This window comes from Sturnira hondurensis, unplaced genomic scaffold (genome assembly GCF_014824575.4).
Source record: "Sturnira hondurensis isolate 20B ecotype Veracruz unplaced genomic scaffold, ASM1482457v3 Scaffold0010428, whole genome shotgun sequence".
NCBI lineage: Eukaryota > Metazoa > Chordata > Mammalia > Chiroptera > Phyllostomidae > Sturnira > Sturnira hondurensis.
Window position 1 is genome coordinate 5291462 of NW_028083059.1, and position 24781 is coordinate 5316242.

A 24781-nucleotide genomic window follows, 5' to 3' on the forward strand; every position below is an offset into this window, starting at 1 on the left:
CTAAGCCAAAGAGGATTTCGTGAGCTGGAAGCTGGGGATCTAGACGTGATATCTCTTTGGCTTACCTATGAACATACTAAAACATTTGGCTAGTTGTTTTGAAATGGGCTTGAACAGCATGACTTCATGGTGACTCCTAGTATGCTGGAATGACTTCTTTCACTGGAAACCCAGATATATATATTCAAAATTTACCTTTTTGAGGTTGCTGTACTCTTCTTTGGAAATCTACTAGAAGAAGAGACTTTTCCCTCCCTCCAAAGAGAATGCCCCTGTACACATTGGTGTTTCACACTATAAAATAACCTTCCTTAGGCTAGGTTATTTTAAAGTGTGAAGAATGCAGCTGTTGGTAAACAGTTATTTTTTAAAACATGTGCCTTTTGAAATTTTCTCAGAATCTTTTAAAAAATTTTATTTATTATTTTCTGGAGAGAAGGGAAGGGAGAAAGAAAGGGAGAGAAACACTGATATGAGAGAGAAACATCAATCAGTCGGTTGCCTCTCCTATGTGCTCCTGGGGACTGGACCTGCAGCCCGCACATGTGCCCTGATGGGGAATCAAACTGGTGACTTTCTGCTTTACCCAACCAATACCCAATACCCAACCAACTGAGCTACTCTGGTTAGAGCTCAGATTCTTATTTTTTTTAAATAGAAAATAATGTTAAAAGTATAGGAATTCTGTAGATGGATCTACACATATTTGTAGACTTGACTTTAGTTCACACTTGCTAACAAACCTTGTTATGATACCCTTGAGTTAAAAGTTTTCATTAATGAACATAGAACATTTATAATCATATGGTTTATAGGTGTAACCATTTAAAGATCAAAGACCAACATTACATTGTTTTGATTGTCTGCTTTATTCAATATTGACTCTGGCATTTCCCAATCCCTTGATTCTAAAAAAAGTCTTGGTTATCTTTCTGTGGGGTTGCGCCTTGGATTATTTTCTGGCTGGAGCACAAAACAAAGCATTCGGAGGAGCTTCTGGTTCATTTACTTGCTCAAACACCCTGATTATTCTTGTCCAGTCAGTGTGATTATCCGGAAAAGAAAGCAGTTGTAAGAAGACATTTCCTGTATCTATTTTCTCTTCAGTGTTTCATTTCAACAGGATTATTATAGATTTACCTTAACTAGAAATTATTGTCTCATTTAAAATACTATTTACTTTCCTTTTTCAGAGATTCATTGTATTTGAAATATCTAGGTAATTTAATATGACTTGACTTATTAAAGGTTTGTCTTTTATGGAAGAAACTCCTGTGCTTAAAATAAAATTTCTCTTTGAGTCTCTCTTTTTTTTTTATTTTAAAGATTTTATTCATTTATTTCCCTTTAAAGGGGAAGGAGAGAGGGAGAGAAACATCAGTGAATGGTTGCTTTTCGTGCATCTCCTGCTGGGAGTTGGCCTGCAAGGAACCAGCCTGCAACCCAGGCATGTGCCCTGACTGGGAATCGAACCGCGATCGTCTGGTTCGCAGGCCCGCGCTCAATCCACTGAGCTACGCCAGCCAGGGCTTCTCTTTGAGTCTCTTTTTAGCAGTTTGTAAGATTCATTGACTTTGTAAACTAGCTTTTGTAGATTGGAGAAAAGAAATTTGACTCCAAAATGACATTCAGATGAGCAATTCTCTGAAAACAACTAAATGTCTATTAGTGAAGAATGGTTAATGATGATATATTTGATTAATAGACCTTTGTTCATCAATATGGATGGACCTCAAAACCCAAAGTGTAGAGTGAAAAAAACAAATTTCAGAATGTTGTGTATGCAAATGTTAAACACCACAGAAAACAGTCTTGCATACCATGTGATATTTATGAATGTATGTGCTTGTGCCGATGTATGAATAAAAACTGGACTGGCTCTCTATCGAATTCATGGTTGTGGTTGCCTCTGGGAGAAGAGTAACTGAGGTAGGGAGGGGAATTAAATCTACATTTAAGAAAATTTCTAAAAGATATGGTTATTTTGGTTTTCGGGTTCATGGGCATTTGTTATATTGACATATATGCTTCTATTAACATTTTCATGATAAAACATTCCATGTGGTATTTCCTAAGGAGAAAAGTTCCAACTCAGAGGTATACATTTGTCACGACTCAGAATGAGACTGAAGCTGTTCTAATACGTCTGTATTTTATGATGTTATTCTGTGAAAGATGAAAGTTGACAGAATGCATCTTGAACAAGAGGAAACCTCCGGGTTGACCTGGCTCTCGGGAAACAGCTCACAGGTTAGGAATACAGACCCCAGCAGCAGACTGCCTAGGCCAAACCCTGGCTTGACATCTTCTAGCTCTGAGATCTTGGACGAGTGAACTCCTCTTAGCCTCAGTTTCCTATCTGTAGAATGAGATAGGCACGTCTCGGCGCTGTTGTGAGGATCCTATCAGTCCACACAACAGAGATTGTTGCTATGCAACAAAGATTAGCTATCAATATTTTCATCATCACGCCTATGAGCAGCCTCGATTCTTTCAGTGCAGTACTTTCATTTCTACCCCTGAGTCTTTGTGAATGCTGTTTCTTCAGCCTGGAATGCTCTTTATTTCCACCCTAATTTCATCTGGTGAACTCTTTCTTTCGCAGAGGGGTTTTCCAAGAACTCTCTCAGCTTCTTCAGAGAAGCCTCCCATTCTTCCCCACCTTGGGCCAGTTCCTACTCAAACCGCAGTTGTTCGTTAAAAGTTACCCAGAGGGGTTAAGAGCACAGGTTCTGGAGGTACAGACACATGGATTCAAAGTAAAATTCCCTCCCAGCTTGTTCTGTGACTTCGGACAGGCTATTTATCCTCTCGTTAAGCCTCTTAGCATGTAGTATTTGCTCAATAAAAACTAGTTTTAAAAAACCATCCTACTTAAAGTGATACATAGTATATTATTGCAATTATACTGCAGATTTTTGTATTCTGTTATTTTAATCTAACATTTCATCACAACCTGTCAGAAAGATTTTTTTTTTTAAACAAACTCTTTTGGGGGTAACAGTTTTTAAAGACTTTATTTATTTATTTATTTTTAGAGGGGAAGGAGAGAGGGAGAGAAACATCAACGTATGGTTGCCTTTTGTGCATCCCCTGTTGGTAGTTAGCCTGCAAGGAACCGGCTTGCAACCCAAGCATGTGCCCTGACTGGGAATCGAACCGCGATCGTCTGGTTCGCAGGCCCGCGCTCAATCCACTGAGCTACGCCAGCCAGGGCAGAAAGATTTTTATAATTATTTTTAAAGGATAAAAGTTTCAAAAATAAAGAGAATAATAGAGCAAACAGTACTATACTCATAAAAAAAGTTACGTGTTTTGCCATGTATAATGCACTCCTGTGTATAGTGTTCACCCATGTTTTTGGCCCAGACTTTCAGGGAAAAAAATCCTTCATTTTAATTTTTTAAATTCAATTATTTATTTATTTATTTATATTTAGAAACAAAACTGATTTATCATATTCCAGGGCATTATTTTGCCCATGGATATCATTATTGCTTTTTAGATTTACACTTTTAATGCATAAGCATAAACAAAAGAATTAAAAATATACAGACATGGGATTAGTACTCTCCGCATATAATGTGCATCCTTCTCTTTCCCTCAAAAATTTGGGCAAAAAGTGTGCACTATATATGGCCAAATACAGTACTCGTGAACTACTCTGTCCTGGATTGTAGACTTTGTCTTCTTCACTACTGTATCATCAGTATCTACACCAATCTTTGACTTAGAGTAGGCACTGGGAAATTATTTATTGACTAGATGAATAAAGTTACCCCAGAAGGTGAAAACTTTTAGAGTGAATATTTTCAGGAAATGAACTTGACTCAATGTACTTTGACTAAAAGAGATAAATCTAGGATTATATAATTGTATAAGAATATGTTTCACATGTATTGGTTTATTTGCCATAATAAATGCTAAGGTAACCCAATGAAGGGTTGCGTCGCTTTTGTCACTTCAGAGGTTTTAGAGGATCATCTGGTGTTGGGGGGCGCGGGGAGGGGAGCAGGAACATTTCTCGAACTTTGATCTTACGGTTTGATTACTTTATCAGATTGTTCACTGTTAAATTAATTCACTTTTTTCCTTTTTTAAAGATTTTATTTATTCATTTTTAGAGAGAGGGGGAGGGAGGGAGAAAGAGAGGGAGAGAAACATTGATGTGTGGTTGCCTCTTGTGTGCCCCCTACTGGGCACCTGGCCTGCAACCCAGGCATGTGCCCTGACTGAGAATTGAACCCGTGACCCTTTGGTTTGCAGGTTGGCACTTAATCCAGTGAGCCACACTAGGCAGGGCATCACATCTTTTCTTTTAAAAATAGCAAAAGAGGAATTAGCAAACAAGAGATGATACTTCCCAGGGAGCAGAATAAACTAGGCTCAATCAGAATAAACTGATGTAATGAAAAAGGGATTTGTAAGTCAAGTGGAATTCTTACAACTTTTAAGCAAACTAAAACAGTAAGCCCATTGGAAGGGAGACTTTCAAAGCTGAAGAAAAGGCAAGAAACTGCTTCCCCCTTAGTTGTGGGCTTGTTTACTCTGGGAGAGAAACCTAAAAATACTTTAAAATGCTTTGAGGAAGGTTTTTGTGTTAAGATATTAGTATAATTATCCAGGAAAGATATCACATGGGATTTTGAGCTGATTGTAAGCCCAACTTTATTAGCTAAGTAGGGAAGCAGAGCAAAAATACAAGCAAGAAAGGGTGGGGGCTTTCTAAGCATTGAAGGAATTTTTATGACTCAGATGGATGGTAGGGAGGTGAAATTCCAGGGTTAGAAAAATAATGCAAAACTCTACCTTGATAAAGCACACTACAGATTATAGCCTTGGAAGACTTTCCCCTTCCCCACCTTTGGAGATTTTATAGCACAAAACAGTGGAAACTATTACTTTGTAGCTGTATTTTCTCTTCGTACTGTTAACTGTAGTATACTGACATCATAAATAATTGCATTCTGAATGCATATATTCATGCTCTCACTCATTCATCAGAATATGCTTATTTATCTGCCAAGCTTGCAGTAAGAGCACCATTAAAAAAAAATGGAACTGAAACATCTTATCTCTTCCTTAGAATTGTGCAGAATTACTTATTGCTCAGAAGTATGATCGGCCAGTCCTGCAAGATACTAAGGCACCTTTTTTTTGGACACTGGAGTGTGTGGATTTGCAAAGTCCTGCTTGTAACCAGTTAACCTATTTATTAATCCTCTGCCCCAAAATCAGGGGTAAAGAGGACTTTTAAAGTCACATGGTTGAAGACTGCACTTGGCAAACACCGGTTTAGATAACACTCTAGTGCTTGCAGTCAAGCTACATACAGCCTTGACAAGACTCACAGTTTTAACCCACAGCACTGGCATCACATGGGAGCTTGCAGAAATGCAGATTCTCAGGTCCCCCAAACCTACTGAATCAAATTTCAACAAGATGCTCGGGTTTCTTTACTCACTGACTTGGACTAGAATATCTTAAAAGGGCACTTCCAACTTCAATATTGCGACTGCCCCCTTTGCCTCAGCTGGTGATAAAGAGCAATAGGCAGAAGGCCATAGAAACTCCGGAGCTGTGTTTATATGCGCTTAGGGAGAATGCTGCCGAGGCACACACACTTACTATTAGCCGTGATTTCCTGAGGTTCGAAAGTCTGTGTCAGGGTGGAGACTTCGGAGACTTCTGTTCTAACGACAGCCTGGCCTCTAACCAATGGCAGTTTGCCTTCCAGTTTATAAGTGTGTCAGCTACTTAGCACTTGAAAAGTTAAGTGCATCTGTAGGAATATATGAAAATAGGCATTCTTCTGTTTCTCTAAATTTTAAGATTTAAGATTTTAGTTTTAAGATCTGGATTTTAGATGGACATTAAAATTTTAAAACTTTTCAGAGAAAAATTGCTGTAGTCCACAAGTCAGCAGATGAACTGATTTTGTTTTTCTTCAGCAGCTTTCAGTAATGTATCACACACACACACCGAACACGTAGAAATAACGTTAGTGTGCTCAGCTTTTGAAAATTTTCTTTCTTTACTCCGTAGAATCTAAACATGTTTTCATGTTACTATATGATTTTCATAATAAAGCATAAGTAGTTGCTTGTGGGGAAGAGTTCATAGGTGGCTTCTGAAATCAAACCTTTGACATATTTTTGTTGGTTTTCATATTTGTTTCTCAAAATTAAAAAAAAAAAAACCATTTTCTGCTAACACAGGAAATGCAGAGCTGCAAGTCTTGCTGTTGATGGTGGTTTTTGTATCCGGGTTAGTCTCATGGAAGACAAGCTGTCGCAGGAGCATTTAAAGACTTCTTTTCAAAAAATTTTTTCAGAAAGTGGCCACAGCACATTCTTAAACTGCTTGCTATTTTTACTGATGTCCCCACGCTTTCTCTCACCACTTTCTTCCTGATATTTTCATTCTCCTTGACCTCCTCCTCCTTCTCGGGCCCCTCCCTTCCCTTCCCTTCCCCTGCAGAGGAACAGCCCCACCTCTCACCTCTACGTTTAACAATAAAGCTGTGTGTATGTGTGGAGAGAAGCTGAAAAATAAGACAGATGGTTCTTTCATTACCAGGTTGCTTTGGATTAATTGAGCTGGATATGTTATTTTTTTTTTTAAGGAGACTGAGCTGGATCCTGTGGCTAACCAGTCATGAACTACAGTAATGTAATATACTTGTATGTTGCTGGTTTTGCTGTTGGATTTTTGTTTTGTTTTGTTTTGGGTAATTTCATTATCCTGTAAAGCGTTTTAGGAGGGATCAGGAGTGAGTTTAATAAAAGTATTTTTATTAAAAGGTTTCTAATGGATTACAATTTTTCTTGGATAGCGGAGCCACTCTTACACACATGCTGTCTCTGTGTTTTATTTCAGGTCTTGCCGGAGAAGAAGCGACACAGCCTCCGTCCTGGATAGTTTGTAGCGGTACCAGAATTTCGCAGACAGCCTCCTGAAAACTGCGGCACGCTCACCACAGCCTCCACCTTCGGGACCGGAGGGCCGCTGGGAAACAGATTTCTTAATAGTGCAGGTAGGCAAAGGCACCACTGCCATTGTCTCAGTTAAGCTTGGACACTTGAAATGTTCTTATACAATGGTACAATGTTTCCATCTCAAGCAGGTGACTTTAAAATACCCCCTCCTTTGTCTATCACTGCCTGCTTATCTGTTATGAATTGAACATGAGGCCAAAGGGCCCGTGAGACTATTAATATAACCAATGACTCTACTACAGCATACCCCAAAGTTGAGTTATGGAAGTTTTAAATATTATTTTTATTCTCAATCTGAATGGGCCTTTCTTAGGACTGTTTTAAACCAATCTGGAAGTGAAAGAGTAAGAAAACTCTGAAGTTGAAACTAGAACGTTACGTGAATCACAAGTATTACAGAAGCTGCTGTTAAGAAGCTGTGTAGCTTTGGGCAAGATGCTTACTTAGCCGTTCTATGCCTTTTTTTCCTCAGTAGAATAAACTTTTATTACCTCTCTGCCTTTAAATGCTACAATTAATAATGATTTTATTATTAAAGTACCTTAATAAAATTTTTAGGTATATTCTCCTTAGTATCCCTGGAATCTCAATTTATAAATTTATTCTGAGAATGCTCTGGAGCTCAAATGTCCACCCAGAATTAGCTTGATGTTTTACCAATGAATCCATACAGTCTTTCTGGTTTGTTAAGGTTTGTCAGGGAACAATTACCCTAGTGTGGACTTATTTCATTACTGTTTTATTTGGGAATCGTTTTGTGAAGGGCACTTATTGACTGAGAACTTCATGATTCAGTGCTGCTGGCGAATTTGGACATTTATAATGATTTTGGGATTGAGTCCCTGAGATTCTCTTGATCTCTTCGTAATTCAACCCAGAATTATCGTGAGTGGTTGCAAAGCCTTCTCCCAGTGACCTGACCGCAGGGTTTTGCTGAACTCCTGAGACCGTGATCCCAGGCTGGACGCAGGGCTGGATCTTCAGGTTTCTTTCTGACAGAAACGTCGTGATTCAGTAGGATCTGGGCTCTAATCATCTTAGTTATTTGTGGAACTGCCTTTCCTGTCAATCTTTACATTTCCTGGCATCCAGAACATGGAAATGTTTTCAATCTTTATAGCATAATGGTGAAGAGCATGGATTCTGGTGTGTGCCTGGGTTCAAATCCCAGCTGCTTACTATTTGGCTGGTCTTGGGTACATTGTAACTTCCCTGGGCTTTACTGTCTTCATCTGTATGATAGGGGTGCCAGTTAGTACCTTTCCTAAGGGGGCAGTTTTGAGGATTAAAAGGATTATTCATCTAAAGCATTTAAAATAGTTTTTTTCATATAGTGTTCAGAAAATTTAAACTCTTTATTGCCTTCCATAGCAAGTGGTTATTCTTCTGTCCTCATTCTCTAGTCTAGGGCCAAGGATAGTCAACTCTTTTTTATCTTGTTAGGCACTGCGGACTGACCCTGGTATTTGCTTCTGAGCATAGAACACAACATTTGAATCCTTCTCAACAGAATGGATCCAAACCAGAGTGAAAGATGAAACCTAGCATCATGCTGAGTGAAATAAGCCAGGTGGTAAAAGACAAATACCATATGATCTCACCTTTAACAGGAAGCTAAACAACAAAACAAACAAGCAAGCAAAATAAAAACAAAGACACTGAAATAGAGAACAGGGGGACAGTGACTAGAGGGGAGAGGGGAGGGAATTTCAGGGGAAATAGGGGAAGGATTTACAGGAACTAGTATAAAGGACACATGGACAACAACTAAGGGGGGTGGAAATGGGAGGGAGGTGGGGAGCACCCTGGGGGTGGGCTAGGATGGGAGTAAAAGACAGAAAACTGTACTTGAACAATAATTAAATAAAAAAATAAATAAAAATGGACACACACACACACACACACACACAACCTACTCTGCAGCTTAGGCTGTTTGTAGAGTTCTTGATTTTATTCTTTGCTTCAATTTGATATGCTGATTACAAATCTGGATTATTTGTTTTTATTGATTCAGAGCAGTTTTATTATGGAAAGCATAAAAAGGTGTGGGTCCTAAAGCCAGAAATAGGGTATAATTCTAAGACGAGTTTTGCTTGTGAATTATTACTATGTTGAATGACTTTCATTTCCCATTCAGAAGAAGATAAATAAGGCTTCCTATCACAGATATTTTGAAATGTTGAAATGAATGTGCAGAAATCATAGCAATAGTAATGGAAGCTTAGTTTTTCTGAGGCCATTATTCACTCAATATTTCAAGTTCTTTAGGATCTTTTTAAGGATATTATATAGTTTTTTAATGAGGTCTTGGTGAATGGGCAGCTAATATTGGGTTGACTAAAAAGGCCATATGTTTTTTTCTGTAAAATGAAAGACATATTTGTCACTTTTACCAATAACTTTATTGATTTTGATATTTTGAGTATGTTGGCTGTCCCCTGTATAATGTTGATTGTTCTCAATTAATGTCTCGGTTTGAAAACGATCAACTTCAACTGGTCTACCCAAATGTAGAGCATTGTCCAGCAAGAAATCTCCAGCACAAAACTTTGCAACTCACTTTTGACATGTTTGATCAGTCACAGCATCTCCTCCATACAGTGCACAAATCTTTGTGTGTGTGTGTGTGTTTCAGTTTCATTTTTACCTTTCTCAAAATGAAGCAAAATATGCCAAAGATCTTGTCTATTTTCTTTCATCTTCAATATTAAAATGGCTATATAAAAATTTACCAATTTTGGTAAGTTTTTTTTTAAATGTGCACACTGACACGACAGCTGTCACAATACAATCTAACAAAATTATTTCAAATAAAGTTAAAGACAACTAAGCACTACTGGAGCCTTCTTACGGAAAAAAACAAATGAGCTTTTTGGCCAACTCAATACTTCATTATTTTTAAAAGAAGAATTAAAACAAGATTAGGACAGTTCTTACCATCATACAGTATGTTATCTTATTTATGGCTTATTTCAAGTAGTGTAACACTTTTGAAAAATGTCCATGTTGTTGCTTCTACCAGGAAAAGTCCTTTTTACCGCTAATATGTCCGCTAATATTTATATGTCTTAGAGACGTATATCTAAGTGTTCTGTATTTACTACTTACAAGAGCTCTGTTAGGTTACACCATTATTCCCATTCTACAGGAGAGGAAACTGAGGTATAAAGAGGTTAAGCAACCTCCCAGGGTCATAGAACCAGTGGGAGGCAGGGCTGAGACTCAAACCTGAGGGCTGATAGCCAAGCAGATGACCTTGACCCTAATTATGCTGCTACCTACAAAGAATAAGTTGAATGAAGATGAGAAGATGAAGTGACAGCTGATAGAAGTCTTCAGTGCCAGGCTAAGTGATTTTATGTGTATTTGGCAGACAATGAAAGCCCCCGTGGATGGGTGACCACGTGAGAGTCGGGCTTAGAGGATTTCATGCCAGGTGCAACATGTTGGCTGGTTTAAAGGAAAGAAAGATTGGAAATTATTGCTAGTAGCTGAGAAGTCATGCGAACGTGGGTTTAGGAGACAGGATGAAGATAAGAACTGGAGAACACCTGTATTTAGGTGTGCTGAGGAGGAAGAGGAGACCCAGAAGCCCAGGCTGAGGAGTTAGAGGGTGAGACCCAGGCTGGAGCAGTGCCACCGAAGGGAGGTGGTTCAGGACCACAGGGAGCAGAGAGGATGAAAACGTTCTGCTGAGCGACAGACAGTGCCGCTTCTAAGTGAGGTAACCTTTGGCAAGATTTTAAATTCCTCTACGGCTTGGCTGCCTGTCCCGGAATATGGTGACTTAAGACCTTACTCTAATTAAATACCTGAATCCTTGGAGATTTTCCAGCTCTCAGATCTGCAGTGCTTGGGTGAAAATTGCGAGTAGCAATAATTGGAAATTGGTGTAAAGGTTTGGCTGGTGCTTTGGCTAAAACTCGCAGGTGATTCGGAGGGCGATGTAGAAGGAAGTGTGTGCCCTGTAGGTGTGAGCTGAGAGGAGTCCTCTGTACAGTGGGGCAAAGTAGGCTTCCAGTCGTGAATACTCTAAAGATGGAGTTCATTCCTGTATTATCAATTAATTTGTCTTTTTCCATACAAACATCTGTAAACCTACTTTTGCCCACTGCTCTGTATTTCCTCTCAGAAATACCAGCAGTGTCTTAGTGATACAGGTAGTAAATGGAAGGATAAGAAAACAATATGCAAAGGAAAATGTCTAGTGAATTTATAAAGAAACTATAAACATCCCGTACAATGGCGAGGGGAAGTTTTTGCTGCTTTTCAGAGACTCTGACTAGCTTCTGGAGGGAAAATTCTGTTGATTGGAAATTTTAGAAGATCAAGCCCAAAGGACTTTTAGAAGAGATAAAATCAAGGGCAGATAAAGAGCTTCCCAGACAAGAAAATACTAAAGGAGTTTGTCATCACCAAACCATTATTATACGAAATGTTAAAGGGACTTATTTAAGAAAAGGTCAAAACTCTGAACAATAAAATGGCAGAAAAAAACATAAATCTTTCAACAATTGAATCTAAAAAACAAACTGGGCAAACAAGAACGGAGACAGAATCATTGATACTGAGAGCATTTTGATGGTTGCCAGATGGGTGGGGGATTGGGTGAAGAGGTGAGGGGATTAAGAAGTATAAATAGGTAGTCACAGAATGGTCGTGGGGAAGTAAAGTACAGTGGAGTTATTGGAGCAGCCCAGAAACATATACACAAGACCGACCCATGGACATGAACACTGGTGGGGGTAGTGCCTGAGGGAGTGGGTGTTGCTGGGTACAGGGGGGAAAAGGGGGAAAAATCAGGACAACTGTAATGGCGTAGTCAATAAAATATAATAATAATAATAAAAAGAGCTAGCATGGAATTTAGAATGAGCTTCAGTTCCTCTGAAAGATTGTTTTGGTGAAACCCCGATCCTCTGAGTGGCGGTCATTCCTTTTCTCCTCACACCTCCAGGGTGGTTCTCCAACACAGATCACCTGGGACCTTGTTGAAATGCAGATCTGACTCGAAGGATAAAGCGGTGGGGCTGAGATGCTGCAGTTCTGTCTGGTTCCCTGGTGATGCCCATGTTGCTGGCCAGGGGACCACACTTTGAGTAGCAGGGGTCCAAGACATTTGGCTTTTATTCTCACAACAGATACTCTGAAACAGTGTAACTTGGCTCCCTCACCAGACCGTGAACTGTGTACCCTGTGTTCTGACGTAGATGAGTGCTAGATATTATGAACAGGTTAGTTCATAGTTCATTTCTTACCTCTCTCAGTGGTTTGTGTTATTCAGTTGTGTCAGTAATTTGAATTGTTATAGGTGGGGGCTTTTTCCTTTTAACTGAGGGAATGAAGCAAATCTGTTGTTCAGAAATAGGCATCAGAATGAAATATAAAATTTTCATATAAATTTAAATGTACATTTACTATATGACCCATGAAGACATATGCCCACCCAAAGACTTGTACTTAAATGGTCAGTGTAGCTTTATTTACAGTAACCAAAAACTGAGGAGAAACCAAATGTCTGTTAACGGGTGGACTGATAAACAAATTATGGAATTGATGCACAATGAAATATTAGCAGTAAAAAGGACTTTTCCTGGTAGAAGCAACAACATGGAAATTTTTCAAAAGTGCTATACTACTTGAAATAAGCCATAAATAAGACAACATAGTGGATGATTCTATTTATACTTTTAGAAAAAGCAAAACTACAGTGGTAAACAGATCAAAGACAGGAACTGGGGTGAGGAAGTCAGCTAAATGGGGCTGATGGAAATGTTTAGTACGATTTTGGTGGTGGTTACACGACTATATGCATTTGTCAAAACTCATCAAACTGTACATGATACAGTGGCTAATTTTATTGTATAAAGTTTTTATCTTGGTAAACTTAATTGAAAAAATTGGCTGCAATCCTGAAACTGTTGACACTATCTAATACTTCTTGGAGGCTATCTTTTCCTTTAGTGGGACTTAAATATAAGGAAATAGAGAAAATGTCCACTCTGGGAGAAGAAATGGGTCTCTGGCAGAAAATATGAATAAACAGTAGGAACACAAGAAATTCCCTTAACAACTTTATGTATTTTCAATGCCACTGAATCTAAAGGGAGAAATCTCAAAAACAGGAAGTTTAGTTCCCTTATTTTTATCGCCCAGTGTAGTATGCTGTTAGTGGAATGATTTGAGTGTGCCCAACGGTGCTACTCAAACACCCAGATTCTGCCAAAATGTCATTTTTCTCCTTTTTCTATTCTTTGCAGTGAGCATACCCCATTTGCAGGGGAGGATTCAGTTGTCTATGTTGGTAGTGAAAGCTTAGCTCTAACGAGGTGCAAGTATCTGGCTGCATGTGCTCAGGATGAAGCCTAGCAAAAGCCCTGGCTTTCTTGCAAGGTTGAAGGAGAAGCGTGTCTGGGTGGGTGTGCAGAAACTAGCAACACCTCACTGTTTTCCCAGAACTGGGGCAAAGGAGAGAGAGTAAGTTAACGGTACACATTCTGCTTTGCAGAAAGAAAAAAATAATGATGAATTTAGAAATCAGTCAGAATTTTGTTGGTCCAATTTGTTGAAACTGTACAAATAATTTTTTTTGGAGGGCACATAAATCCACTTATAATTTTCTGTTAATTTACTCAGCAATGTCAGACTTTTACCCCCCTCAATTTGTATCAGATAGCAGTAGCTCAACACTTCAAATTTAAATTTAGCTTTTTCAGGTGGAATATTGCATATTACTTAATTTTATGTATGCTATTTTATACTTTACTATGGTCTATTGAGCATTTTTGGCTCCGTATAACAAAATTGCATAAGCCAGACTATTGATACATTAAGATTTATCCCTTTAATTGTGAAATCAATAGTTTTTCATATTATGATGTTTCTAAGTATATTTTAATAAATGTATATATTTAATGTATATTATTCTCTTGCTTTACTTTAAAAAGCTATTAAGTGAATATATTACATTCACAATTTTATAGTTTAAAAACATAGTTTTATAGTTTAGGTATAATTTTATAGTTTCCTATGATGTACAAGTGAAAACCCCAGACAGACTGAGTTTGAGTTCTGGCCACCGATCTGGGAATTAAGTATCTCCAGCATGGGGGTGATAATGCCCCCACATTCCTGCTCATGTGTGCACAGGGCTTGGGTTCAGTGTTTCGCATTTGGTAAGTACTGAACGACCTGTCATTTACAGGATCATCAGTACCAGTGGCGGAGGCCCCTGGTATGGCAATGAGATGATGGACACCTTTGGATCATCCAATTAGTGATAAGGACCACATTTAAAATAGGGGTAGTGAGTGAGCTGGAGAGGACTGAGGTCTCTGTATCCATCATGGGGCATCCTTTGTGTCTCTGTCAAAGCTTGGGCTCTGTGAAGATGGCCAGGTACAGGAGGCTTAGGGGACGGTGGGGCTGGACTGGAATCTGGACATTAATGCACAGCTAGAGCTGGAGCCAATACTCACATGGACATGTGATTGCAGAGAATAGTCATCAACCAAGTAACACATACAGGGGGCTGGCAGAAGTAACGCCTGCTTGGTGCAGTTGGGAGGGTAATAATATGGGTGTAATAATTTATAGTTTTAATTCGAGCATTTCACCTAAGATGTTATATGGTGGGCTTGAGTGTTATATTGTTATGTTACAAAATTACATGCTTATACTTGATTTTGTAATAAAAGATTTTGTAATAAAAGGGGGGGCATTATTTGTGCCTGACCTCGAACAAAGAGGAGAGAAGGCAGGATGTAAGTTTTTTGGCTCAGTTCTGACAGTCTTGGGTGTGAGTCACTGTGAGCTGAGGAGTGGTGGACACCTGAATGGAGAAGGGCCTCTTCCAGGGCTCAATGGTCACAGACCAACAGCAGGGCCACCTGGTACGGTTGTGTGGACAAGTGTGAACAGGGGCACCTGGCAAAGGGGAAAGTTGTGGCTGAAATCCTGCCTCTGCCAAGTTATGTGGTCATGGGGCTTTGTAGAGCCAGAGAGGGGTCCTTTTCTGTTTTTCACGGCGATGAAATGATTGGGTGTTACTGTTGGGCAGCAGTGTGTTGAGGGTCAGGGGAGACAGAGCAGCAGAAGGGCAGGACATCTGTCACAGAGGAAATAGGTAGCATAAGGGGACCGAAGGGATGAGGGCCTAGTTTAGGATCCTAGTTACTAGGGATTCGAAGTTTGGCTGCAGAGCTGCCAGGGTGGCTGAAAGAGAAGAACGCAGACACTGAAGAATTAGGGCTGAATCCAGGACCTTGCAGCAGGAACCCAGGCCTAGAAGATATGTCCAGGTTCAGGGTGGAGTTGTTACTGGGGAGACCCAAGTTAGGGGATGCCCCCTTCTTGGTTCTTGTCTTGTTTGTGAGAGATGAACTCAAGCCAGAGACAACACATGTTGTGGAAGTGAGATAGCAAGTTTTGAGAAATGAACATGAGCATGAAGCTGCAAGCAGGCACCTAGCTAGTCTGAGTGCTCTGACTTCTAGGTTCCCCTCTTTCTCCCCTCTCCAGACCTTGTTTCAGAGGCTGTCTTTCTCAGATAGTGGAAATGGTATGTAGAAAGTTTCAAGGGCTCCCCTCCTCAGCTCTCGTGGTTTTTTTTTTTCTTGAAATTTTCAGAACACAACCAGATGACAATCTTATCTGACCAGGCTCAGGACTGCTGAATTAATGAGTGAGACAGGTCTTCCTCCCACTCCCTGCCTTGGTTTTCAATTTATCCAGCCTAACAGAATCAGCAGGAACCCGACGAAGCTGTCGAGTTGTTACTGGAGGGCTCCTCAGGCCCCCTTTCATGGGGCCAGCATCTGCCCCAGAGCCAGGGGCGGGGCTGACATTGCACGTGGGCATCACAGGAAGTTCCTGCAGCCTGGTCTAAAGGAAACTGGGTGCAGAGAGGTCAGGTGGGCGGGGTCTGTGCGTTTGTGCTGAGCTTCCGGACAAGTGAACTTGAAAGATTTTCTTCCTTGGTGTTGTATGGTACTGAGATACCCAAGTGGTTTTTACATGTGGTGAATAGAAAAATACTTCCAGAATTATTGCTGAATGTACTTTTTTCTAGTATATTGTTGGGAAATAAAACCCAAACAGGTAGTAAGAGAGCCTAAAATAAAAATATGGCCATTTTCAAGTGAGATTCCATAGGTTATCTTTTTTTGCGTGGTGGTTTCTGTAAGCCATGTTGCCATGGCTGCGCGGGGACTCAGGGGTGCCCTCTCATTTGACTCTAGTGCATACCAGAGGTTGAGAGTCACCACTGTAAGACACTCAACAGAGCCACAGAGAAAAAGAGAATGGATTTACTAAATTCCAAAAGAATGGGATTGGGAAGAACAAGGTTGGGAGTAATACAGTTTAATTTCAGCCCAGTTTGTGACTGTAGCCTTTCTCTCCATGTCACCAACCCCTGGAATTGATACTGCTTAAGGAGCTGATGGGATACACAGATAGAGAAACATTCTGTAATGTTTCGTGTGGTTTCAGAAGGCTGGGCCTGTGCGCATTTGCAAAAGTTCACGTTAGGGGAGAGGCATGGGCTCTGGTCTGGTAGATAAAGGTTTGAGTCCTGTTTCTGCTGCTTATCAGCTCAGGAAAGACACTGCTATGCTCAGAGCTTTGGTTTCCTCATCTGACAGTGAGAACTGTAAGTTTACCACACCCCTCACAATTGTGATGGTTACATGAGACAGTTCACCCAAAGCATTGATCACAGGCCTTGGTACATGCTAAGCACTCATACTATTTATTCATTTATTTATTTTTAGAGAGGGGGGACGGGAGGGAGAAAGAGAAGGAGAGAAGCATTGATGTGAGAGAAAAACATTGCTTGGTTACCTCCTGGGGGACCAACTGGGGACCAAACCCATAACCTAGGCGAGTGCCCTGACCAGGAATAGAACTGGTGACCTTTCTCTTTGAGGGATGATGCCCATCCAACTAAGCCACACCAGTCAGGGCTCTTTTATTTTTTAATTTAGTGCTTTTATATCAATGATTCTAATCAGCCATTATTTACTGGGCATTTTCCATGTGCTAGGCATGTTGGATAAAAAATAGTAATACAGGCTTATAGTTATGGGATCTGTAACTGTATTCAAGAACTATATACATATCATCTTCTATGTGACAGGTTTTATCAGAGGTGCTGGAAATAAAATGATAGACAAGACAGTCCTGCTGTCACAGACCTTTTCCGTCCAGTGGGGTAACCACTGTAATTTCTGTCGTGGTCTCCATGTTTCAGTAACTCCGCCCCCTCTCCCATGGTTCTTTCCCTCCATGCTCTGATGTCCTAGGAGCAGCGATGCTCACACTTTAGTATGCGTAAGAACCAAGTTGAAAGGTGCTTGTTTCAGCGCACTTACCTCAGCCCCAGACGTTCAGATCAAGTAGGGAATGTTAACAAGTCCAGGCCAGTGCTGACCCACAGACCTGCTGTGTCCGCTTGCAGAACGTGGCCCTGGAGTGACTTCTCTTACACCAGTAACTGACTGGCGTTCTGTCAGGAAGTTACTGATTAGAATTCTCTTTTTTGAGTTCCCCTAATGCTTTTTATTTTAAGAGACAGGATGACACCAGAAATAGAACCCTGAGAATAAAGTGGTCAGACCTTACGTCTGTTTCTGTCTCTGAAACTGTGTGACCTGGGACAACTCACTTCAGAAACTTTCAGTTCCCTCAGTAATCAAGAGCATTCCCCCACATCCACTTATAAAGCCTGTTTTGATCCTTAAGTGAAATGGACATACAGTGTTTTATGAACAAATAAAATGTACTTTTATTTTTAAAGAAAAGACAAGACTGTGGCCAAGACTGAGCTCCCTTACACATATGTGGGTTATTTTTATATTGGGTTACATATAATTTAAGAAGAAATAAATGTCTGATCTCTGCCAATGAGTCCTTGAGGCCCTCTATTCACACTTTAGATGGATAATTGCTTTTCCAATATAACTGTAAAGTGTGTCTTAGGGAATGCAACCTTAGGATCAGCTGCAGCCCGGTTTAACATTAAGAACTGGGAAACTTGTTTGTTTTAGTAAATGAAGCTGTCTTGAAGGGCCTTATAACTTTTTTAAAGCAGGCATTCTACCTGGTTTTCCGTTGAAGAATTTTGCTCAAAGCAAAGTGGTCATTCAATGTATAGAATATAATTAGAGAATTTGTTTATTTATGGAAGTTTTTCCCTGTGAGCAGGTAGGGGAACAATACGCTTGTCACAACGATGTCGTGGCTGATCCAGCTATTTTGCAGCTTGAATGTGGATACTTTGAACTGCTCATGAAATTCGAGAATGTGGCTAAGCCTCTGAAGTTTTCCTCAGGTGCTGTCTGCAGTGGGTCTTCAAGAGTGGGTTCACTTTACTTTTTGAAGGAGAAAAGAACATTCCCTTACACTTCTTTGTTTTCAGCTAAACAACATTTGTGAAGGAAAAGCAGTGAAAATGTCTGTTACTCAAACTTCTGAGGTCTGTGAAATAATACATAAATTTCCCAAAGAATGTGTTTTGGGTGACTAGCAAGCAAACTGAGCTGTAAATACTGAGTTTTTCCCTAGGTCACATGCTATCTTATCTTAGACATAAATATGTCTTTAAAAAAATTGCTGATACTGGTGTCATCCTTGTTGGGTGTTTGAATAAATGATGCTATACTGAGAAGAGCCTTAAGTATTTAATTTGAGTATTTAAGCAGTTGTTTGGTGACTATTTTGGCCCATGGTAAAATGCCTTCCATTACAGTCTTAAACATATTCTACATTCATGTCTGGGTGATACCTACATGGAAAAAAACCAGCATTTTGCTGAGGTCCAGCAAAGGGAGGAGACACACCAAGCCCACGTCCCCCTCAGCACCGATAGCTCTATCTTGTCATCATAAAGTGTGGTGCATGGCCTCTGGTCACAGTGTTTAATGGTGTCCCCTCTCTCACATAGACAGTGAATTGCCTTTCAGTGCCAAGCTGGAGTCCAGTTCCTTGACTGTTCTCAGTTCATCCAGCACAAGTGGAGGAAGGAAAGCTACCATTTGTTGAACACATTGTAAGGGGCAGCCTCTGGGCCAGCTGTCTTGTCTGTCTCTGAGTCATTAACCACTTCAGTGATGCACTTGACTTCCCAGACACCTCACTGTCTTGAACTTTTACTCTGACAATCCCAAGCCTTAATTCTCTCCATCACTTAGATTTTACCAATGATTTCTCAAGAAACAGAGAACCACACTATTTTCCCCCACTAAATATTATGTAATTTATTTCTTGCTTTTTACCAAGATAAATTTAAGGTGATATTTAAAATACCCCACAGTACATCAAGATAGCATACATGACACTGTGTGAGGAAGACAGACCAAAGTGGAAAGGGAGGCACAGGCCTGAGGGGATGGAAGCAGCAGCCCTGTATATCTCTCACATGCTTTACTCCCTTTGGCATCGGCGAAGGCTGGGCTTTCTGCTGGAGCAACGCCCAGTTGCATCTTCCTGTCAGACCAATAAGAATACAGCACAGACTGCATTCAGGGTAGGCCAAATATCAATTTGGCTTTCTCCAAACACGTGCATTCAGCTGCATAGCAAAAGAGAACAGCTGACTTTTTGTTTATGCACGCAGACCCAGCAAAAATCCCAAGACTGAAAATCTGCCTTCGTTAAGTGGAGGGTGGGAAAAGACTAAAGAAAAGGCTGTTTACTCCAGTCTGGTAATAAGAGAGTTTATTAAGGGAATCTGACATACGGTGCAAGACAAACTGGATGCAACCAGAACAGCAGGAGTCTAAGATCAGAAAGAAAAATATTTAGTAGGTACTTGACTTGATCTTCTCCTGCTGTGAGAACTACACTTGCAGCTGAGTTTTAGTTGTTAGTGTGGCCACAGTCGTTGGACCCTGGCCAGGTTGTTTAAACCATGCAGTTGGCTGAGAGACGGGGTGCTTCCTGTCATGAGTTGCTTCTCCCTTCTTTCAAGAGTGAGAGTCCCAGCCCATGTGCAGTGTGTTTCCATGCGTCCCGACTGCATTTAGGGTAATGAACCCACCGGAGTCTGAGCAGTTTCTCCCCACCCACGGGTGTGAAGTAACTGACTCGTCCTCGGGGAACATCCCACAGACTGTAGGGCTTGCTGCTCTCTTTATCATGGTTTGTTGGTTCAGGGCAAACATTAGGACTGTTGCTGTGTCCTCTGTTTTTCATACTTTTACCCCGTTGGGCACCTCAGTCTCAATCGCCAGCCTGGTGTACAGAGGAGCAGGGTCCACAGGTTAGTCATTTAAATGTATCGGCAGTTGGGAAAGCACCTTTGCCCACCAGACAAAGTGGGTTTTCTAGTTAGTAAGTAACTCAGTCTGTTGCTTAAGGTGTCCGTTTTTCCATTCCACCAACCCAGCTGCCCGTGGGTTAGATAGGGCAGCAGTTTTCAACCAGTGTGTCACAGGAGTGTTTAAAACACACAAAACCTGACTCTTTAGTCAGGGGCACTGACCTCTTTTCCCTCAGACTGTCAAATAAAAAAAACGACAAAACCAACACAACAATAGCTGTCTCATGTGAATGAATCCAGTGTGTACCAATCTTTCTGGTCAGACTGGCTGAAAGTATAATACATTTTCTGGCGTGCTGCAGAATTTTGGTAGTCTCTGTGTGCCACAAGATGAAAAAGGTCGAAAATCGCTGACATATGAGATGGAACCTCCATTCAACAACTGTGTTGACCAGGTCACTGCATTTTTAAAGGCAGTGCTGGTCCTTAGCCACACCCACCCTTCTGGTGTGCCCAAACTGTCCTGTCAGCTGGTGGGCTAGTTGTTAAAGTGTGTATTTTTGCCGGACCATCTGCTTCCTGTTTTCCTGGGGGTGTAGCTGTCTCCTGGGCAGGCATGTGGGAGACGAGATCATGCTCTCGTGAACCCCAATCTTGTCCCCATAAAGGTGTGTTTATAATTGTCCACCCCTCCATTTCCATTGTCCAAACCATAAGGTTATTGACTTTAAAATGGCCCACCTGTTAGTATACAGGATCAGTGGTCAAGGTCATGCGTGATTACCACCCAGACAGCTCCTGATTCAGCCCATTGTTCCTGTTTCCACCCAGATAGCACTGGGAGATGGTTGGATGGCAGCAGCCCTCCAGGTAGATGGGTTATGCTGGCTAGAGCCATAGTCCACCAAGCTCCAGCTGGTACTTTCCATATTCCTTCTTTGCAGACTCAGGGATAGGAGTAGGGGCACTTGGAGGATCTGTACCTTCAACAGGGCCTAATAATTTCTGCATCTCTAAAGAAAGAGGACCCTTGGGCAGAGTACCATTCAGTGAGTGTAGGAGTCTGAGCTGGGGAGAGGCAGGTCGGTGGAACATGTTGTTTGTTTACTGCGTGATGGGGAGGGAGGTTCTTACAGTAACTGGCTGCTCTTTGGTAAGAGGTTCCACCTGTAGGAGCACTGCATTCATCATCAATACTTGCTGTCCTGTTGGGGTGTATCTGATGTCTGCCTCCTTCTAGTATTGGGACCAAGATCCAAGGGGCATTCTTTCCTTTTGTTTTTTGCCAGAATGCCCAGCCCATGCCTTTCAGAGTTACTAAGACATCCAACTCAGATGGCAACCAAGCCTGGAAGACTCCAAGAACTTGAATCGGTTTCACCAGTACTTTTACCTTCTCAAAGGCAGCCTGTTGTTCAGTCCCCCCACAGATGTCCTTAACGAGGTGACACAGTTTGTGAAGGCATTGTGCTGGGTGCAGTATAAATGCTTGCCTGTACCCCACAATTCCCACAAAATCCTGTACCTCTTTCACTCTTTTTTTTTGGATCGGTTAGGCTAGTACTTTGGCTGTGACAGCCTCAGATAATGTGGGTCTTACCAAGACCCACTCTTACCAAGTGACTTCAGAGGACTTGACGGTGGTGCCTGGACCTGGAATTTTCTGCATATTCACTGTCTATCCTCTCTGTTGTAGGTGGTCCAGTAAAACCTGCAAGGTTTTCTGTAGCAGAAATCAATCTTCACAGGTTGACATTATACCATCAAAATAATGAGCCCATTTCACAGAGATCAGGAAGGAAAAAAATGGCAAGTTCAAAGCCACCATCCCATGGCATATCGTAGGGCTAATAATGCATTGAGGGAACACTTGGAAGGTATGCCCCAAGTGGGAAACATTTTTCTAGCAATTTGTCACTGTGAGGCCATCAGCCCTGCAGCAGGGGAGGGCTGCAAGCCCTCCATAAGATATACATACAAGAACACAATGGATAACCCACACTGAGTGGCAGCTGAATGAAGTCCAGCTTAAATGCACCAAGTGAATGAAGGAATCCAAGTACTGAGATGGGGTTTTCCAGGGAGCCTGTAGGAGCCAAGTGGCTGTCTTGGGTTTCCCGAGGCCCCAACCATTTCTTTAATTGACAACCATTGTTTACCTATTTTGATTTCCTCGATTGAGGAGCAGAGTATTGTCACATTACGAGGACATCGGGATGGCAAAAATCTGGCAGTGGGGGGTCATTTTTTTGCAGAAGGAGGATGGACTTCATCCATAGGTGCCGCAGTCTCTGCAGATTTCGTTGCTGCTGCCCTTTGATGAGAGTCAGCTCGGGCATCTCAAAAGCAGAAGGTTGGCTTTTACTATTGAGAAGATTCACTTTTCTTTAGTAATCAAAGACCTGACTTATAATATTTAAGTCCACTTAGTTAAATCCATTTTAATCTTAGCCAGACCATGCATTACATTTTTTTCCTCCGAAGATTTCTTTTCAGAAACCTTCTATAATTATTGCTAAGGCTTTCACCTATAATCCTTTTATTCTACTTAAATCTATCTGTCAGTTCTTAACATTTATGTTTACATTACCTGCAAAACTTCTTGAGACTTTAGACAAGATCAGCCTTCATTCTTAAGTTTCTATTATTGCTGATCAATTTATAAACTTAGGTAAAGTAAAGGTAAAGACATGTCTGTTTTAATTAAACCAACAAACTTAAACTAGTTTTAATACCAGGTATTTTCCTAAATCTCTTGATCCTATAAAGCATTTGGATTGGTTTCTATATTCCTGAAAATTTTAGAATACCCATTCCCCAATTTATATAAGTGCTTAATTCCTGTAAGCCAATTAAATGTAGCTCTTTTACCAGTTCCTCCTGCAGATATCCCCCCCCCCCGCCAAAGGTCATTTCTTTGGTCTCCTGGATGGGTCACCAATTGTTCGTATACACAGACCCGGGGAAAGCTCTAAGAGTAAATAGCTACCTCCTCAAGTGGAGGGCGGGAAAAGACCAAAGAAACAGGCTGGCCACTCCAGTCTGACAATTAATAAAGTTTATTAAGGGAAACTTACATAGGAGATATATCCTGGGCAAGTGCAAGACAAAATAGATTCCTGCACCCACCTGGCAGGTGCCAAAGAGTTATATAGGGTAAAAAGGGGTGGGGGCGAGGGGATAGCCACAGTACTAGTACGTGAATGCTACCAAGGGTGGGGAATAATGTGCTTGACCAGGTCAGGGCAACAGCCTGTTCCGGGGCTCAGCATGCAGTGTGAGGCAGGGGAAGGGGTGCTGATTTATGTCAGAATGAACGTTGGTTCTGATCAGACAGTCTCTAAGTGGGGTTTGCACTAAGCCATCTCCTGCTTCTGCCTTGGGTCCAGTTTGGGGGTCCAGTAGTGGTTATGTTATAGAATAGTGTCTCTTCTATTCTTTACATTGAGAAAACAGACAGCCATAAAATACACAAATGTACTCAGCAGCTGTTTTGTGTCATGTGTTGCGCCTGTCACTTTGGGCAATCCATCTAGTAGCCCAAAGGCACAGCGTGTGTGCTTTCACCAGTAAGCACACCACCGAAGGTCCGTGAAGCTAGGAACTACGTGGTGTTGGGCTGTAAACCCTGATTTCAGCGAGTGTTGACTCTTCATAGGGATTGTGTATACTAAATTAGAAGTGTGTGTAAACTAAAATTGGCTCATTTTGTTTATTTGCTTGCCTCTGATGTAGCTTTCATTTTTAACTGATTTGTAATAGTGGCATGAAGGACAGTGGCTGTCTTCAGAGCCGTGGTGAGCAACAGGTGCAGCCCAGGAGGCGAGATTAGTAGCCGTGACTGGAGAATTATTACAGGTTAGCAAACAGCCCCCCACACTCAGTAGTTCCAACTCTAACAGAGCCCAGCGCAGTTATGACATTTGTTAAGATGAGCTTCATTATCATATTCATTAAGATGAATTCTGTTCAGTGTGTTCTACTTATGAAGGCAAAGGAGTGCTTTATTTAGATTTCCATTTACACGTATTTAACCATTAAAACGGAGGCAGAATTACATATTTGGAAATGTCTGCAACTAGTCTTGTGTGTTCTACACTGCATTGCCCTGGTTGAGGTTAATAGTTAGGAGTGAGAGAGTGAGTGGTACGCGCAGTTGTCTAGATGAACCAGAAACTTGAAGAAAGGCGCAAAGAAATGATATATCTGTTTAAAGCCACGTGCATAGAAATAGAAGATCTATTATGGAGCCATATGTAATACATTTGGGGTTTTTGCATTTAATCGTATATGGAAATGAGAACTTATTTCTGTCTTTGAAGTATAATTGGGAACCAAATAAATATGTTTCAGGTTTTAAAATATATATATGTGTGTGTGTGTGTGTGTGTGTGTGTGTGTGTGTATTCTCTAAAGGTTTTTTTTTCCTTTATATTTGAGGAAGGATTGTGTCAAGGTTTTTTTGCCTACCGATGTGCAATGAACTATACTGTCATTTAATAAAAAAGCAGGCAAGCAGTTA

At 40.9% G+C, this 24781-nt stretch overlaps 1 protein-coding gene across 2 annotated transcripts in view; it reads left to right on the forward strand.

Annotated features, from left to right (window-relative positions):
- Positions 1 to 24781, forward strand: part of ST3GAL6 (ST3 beta-galactoside alpha-2,3-sialyltransferase 6) — a 75690-nt gene that overhangs the window by 16257 nt on the left and 34652 nt on the right. The window contains exons 2-3 of one of the 2 annotated variants that reach the window (XM_037058918.1): positions 6880 to 7036; positions 21956 to 22100. In XM_037058918.1, coding sequence (XP_036914813.1) covers positions 22031 to 22100 — 70 coding nt within the window. In that variant the 5' untranslated portion in view covers positions 6880 to 7036; positions 21956 to 22030. The remainder of the gene's footprint in view (positions 1 to 6879; positions 7037 to 21955; positions 22101 to 24781) is intronic. The other variant, XM_037058920.1, reaches the window with a different exon arrangement.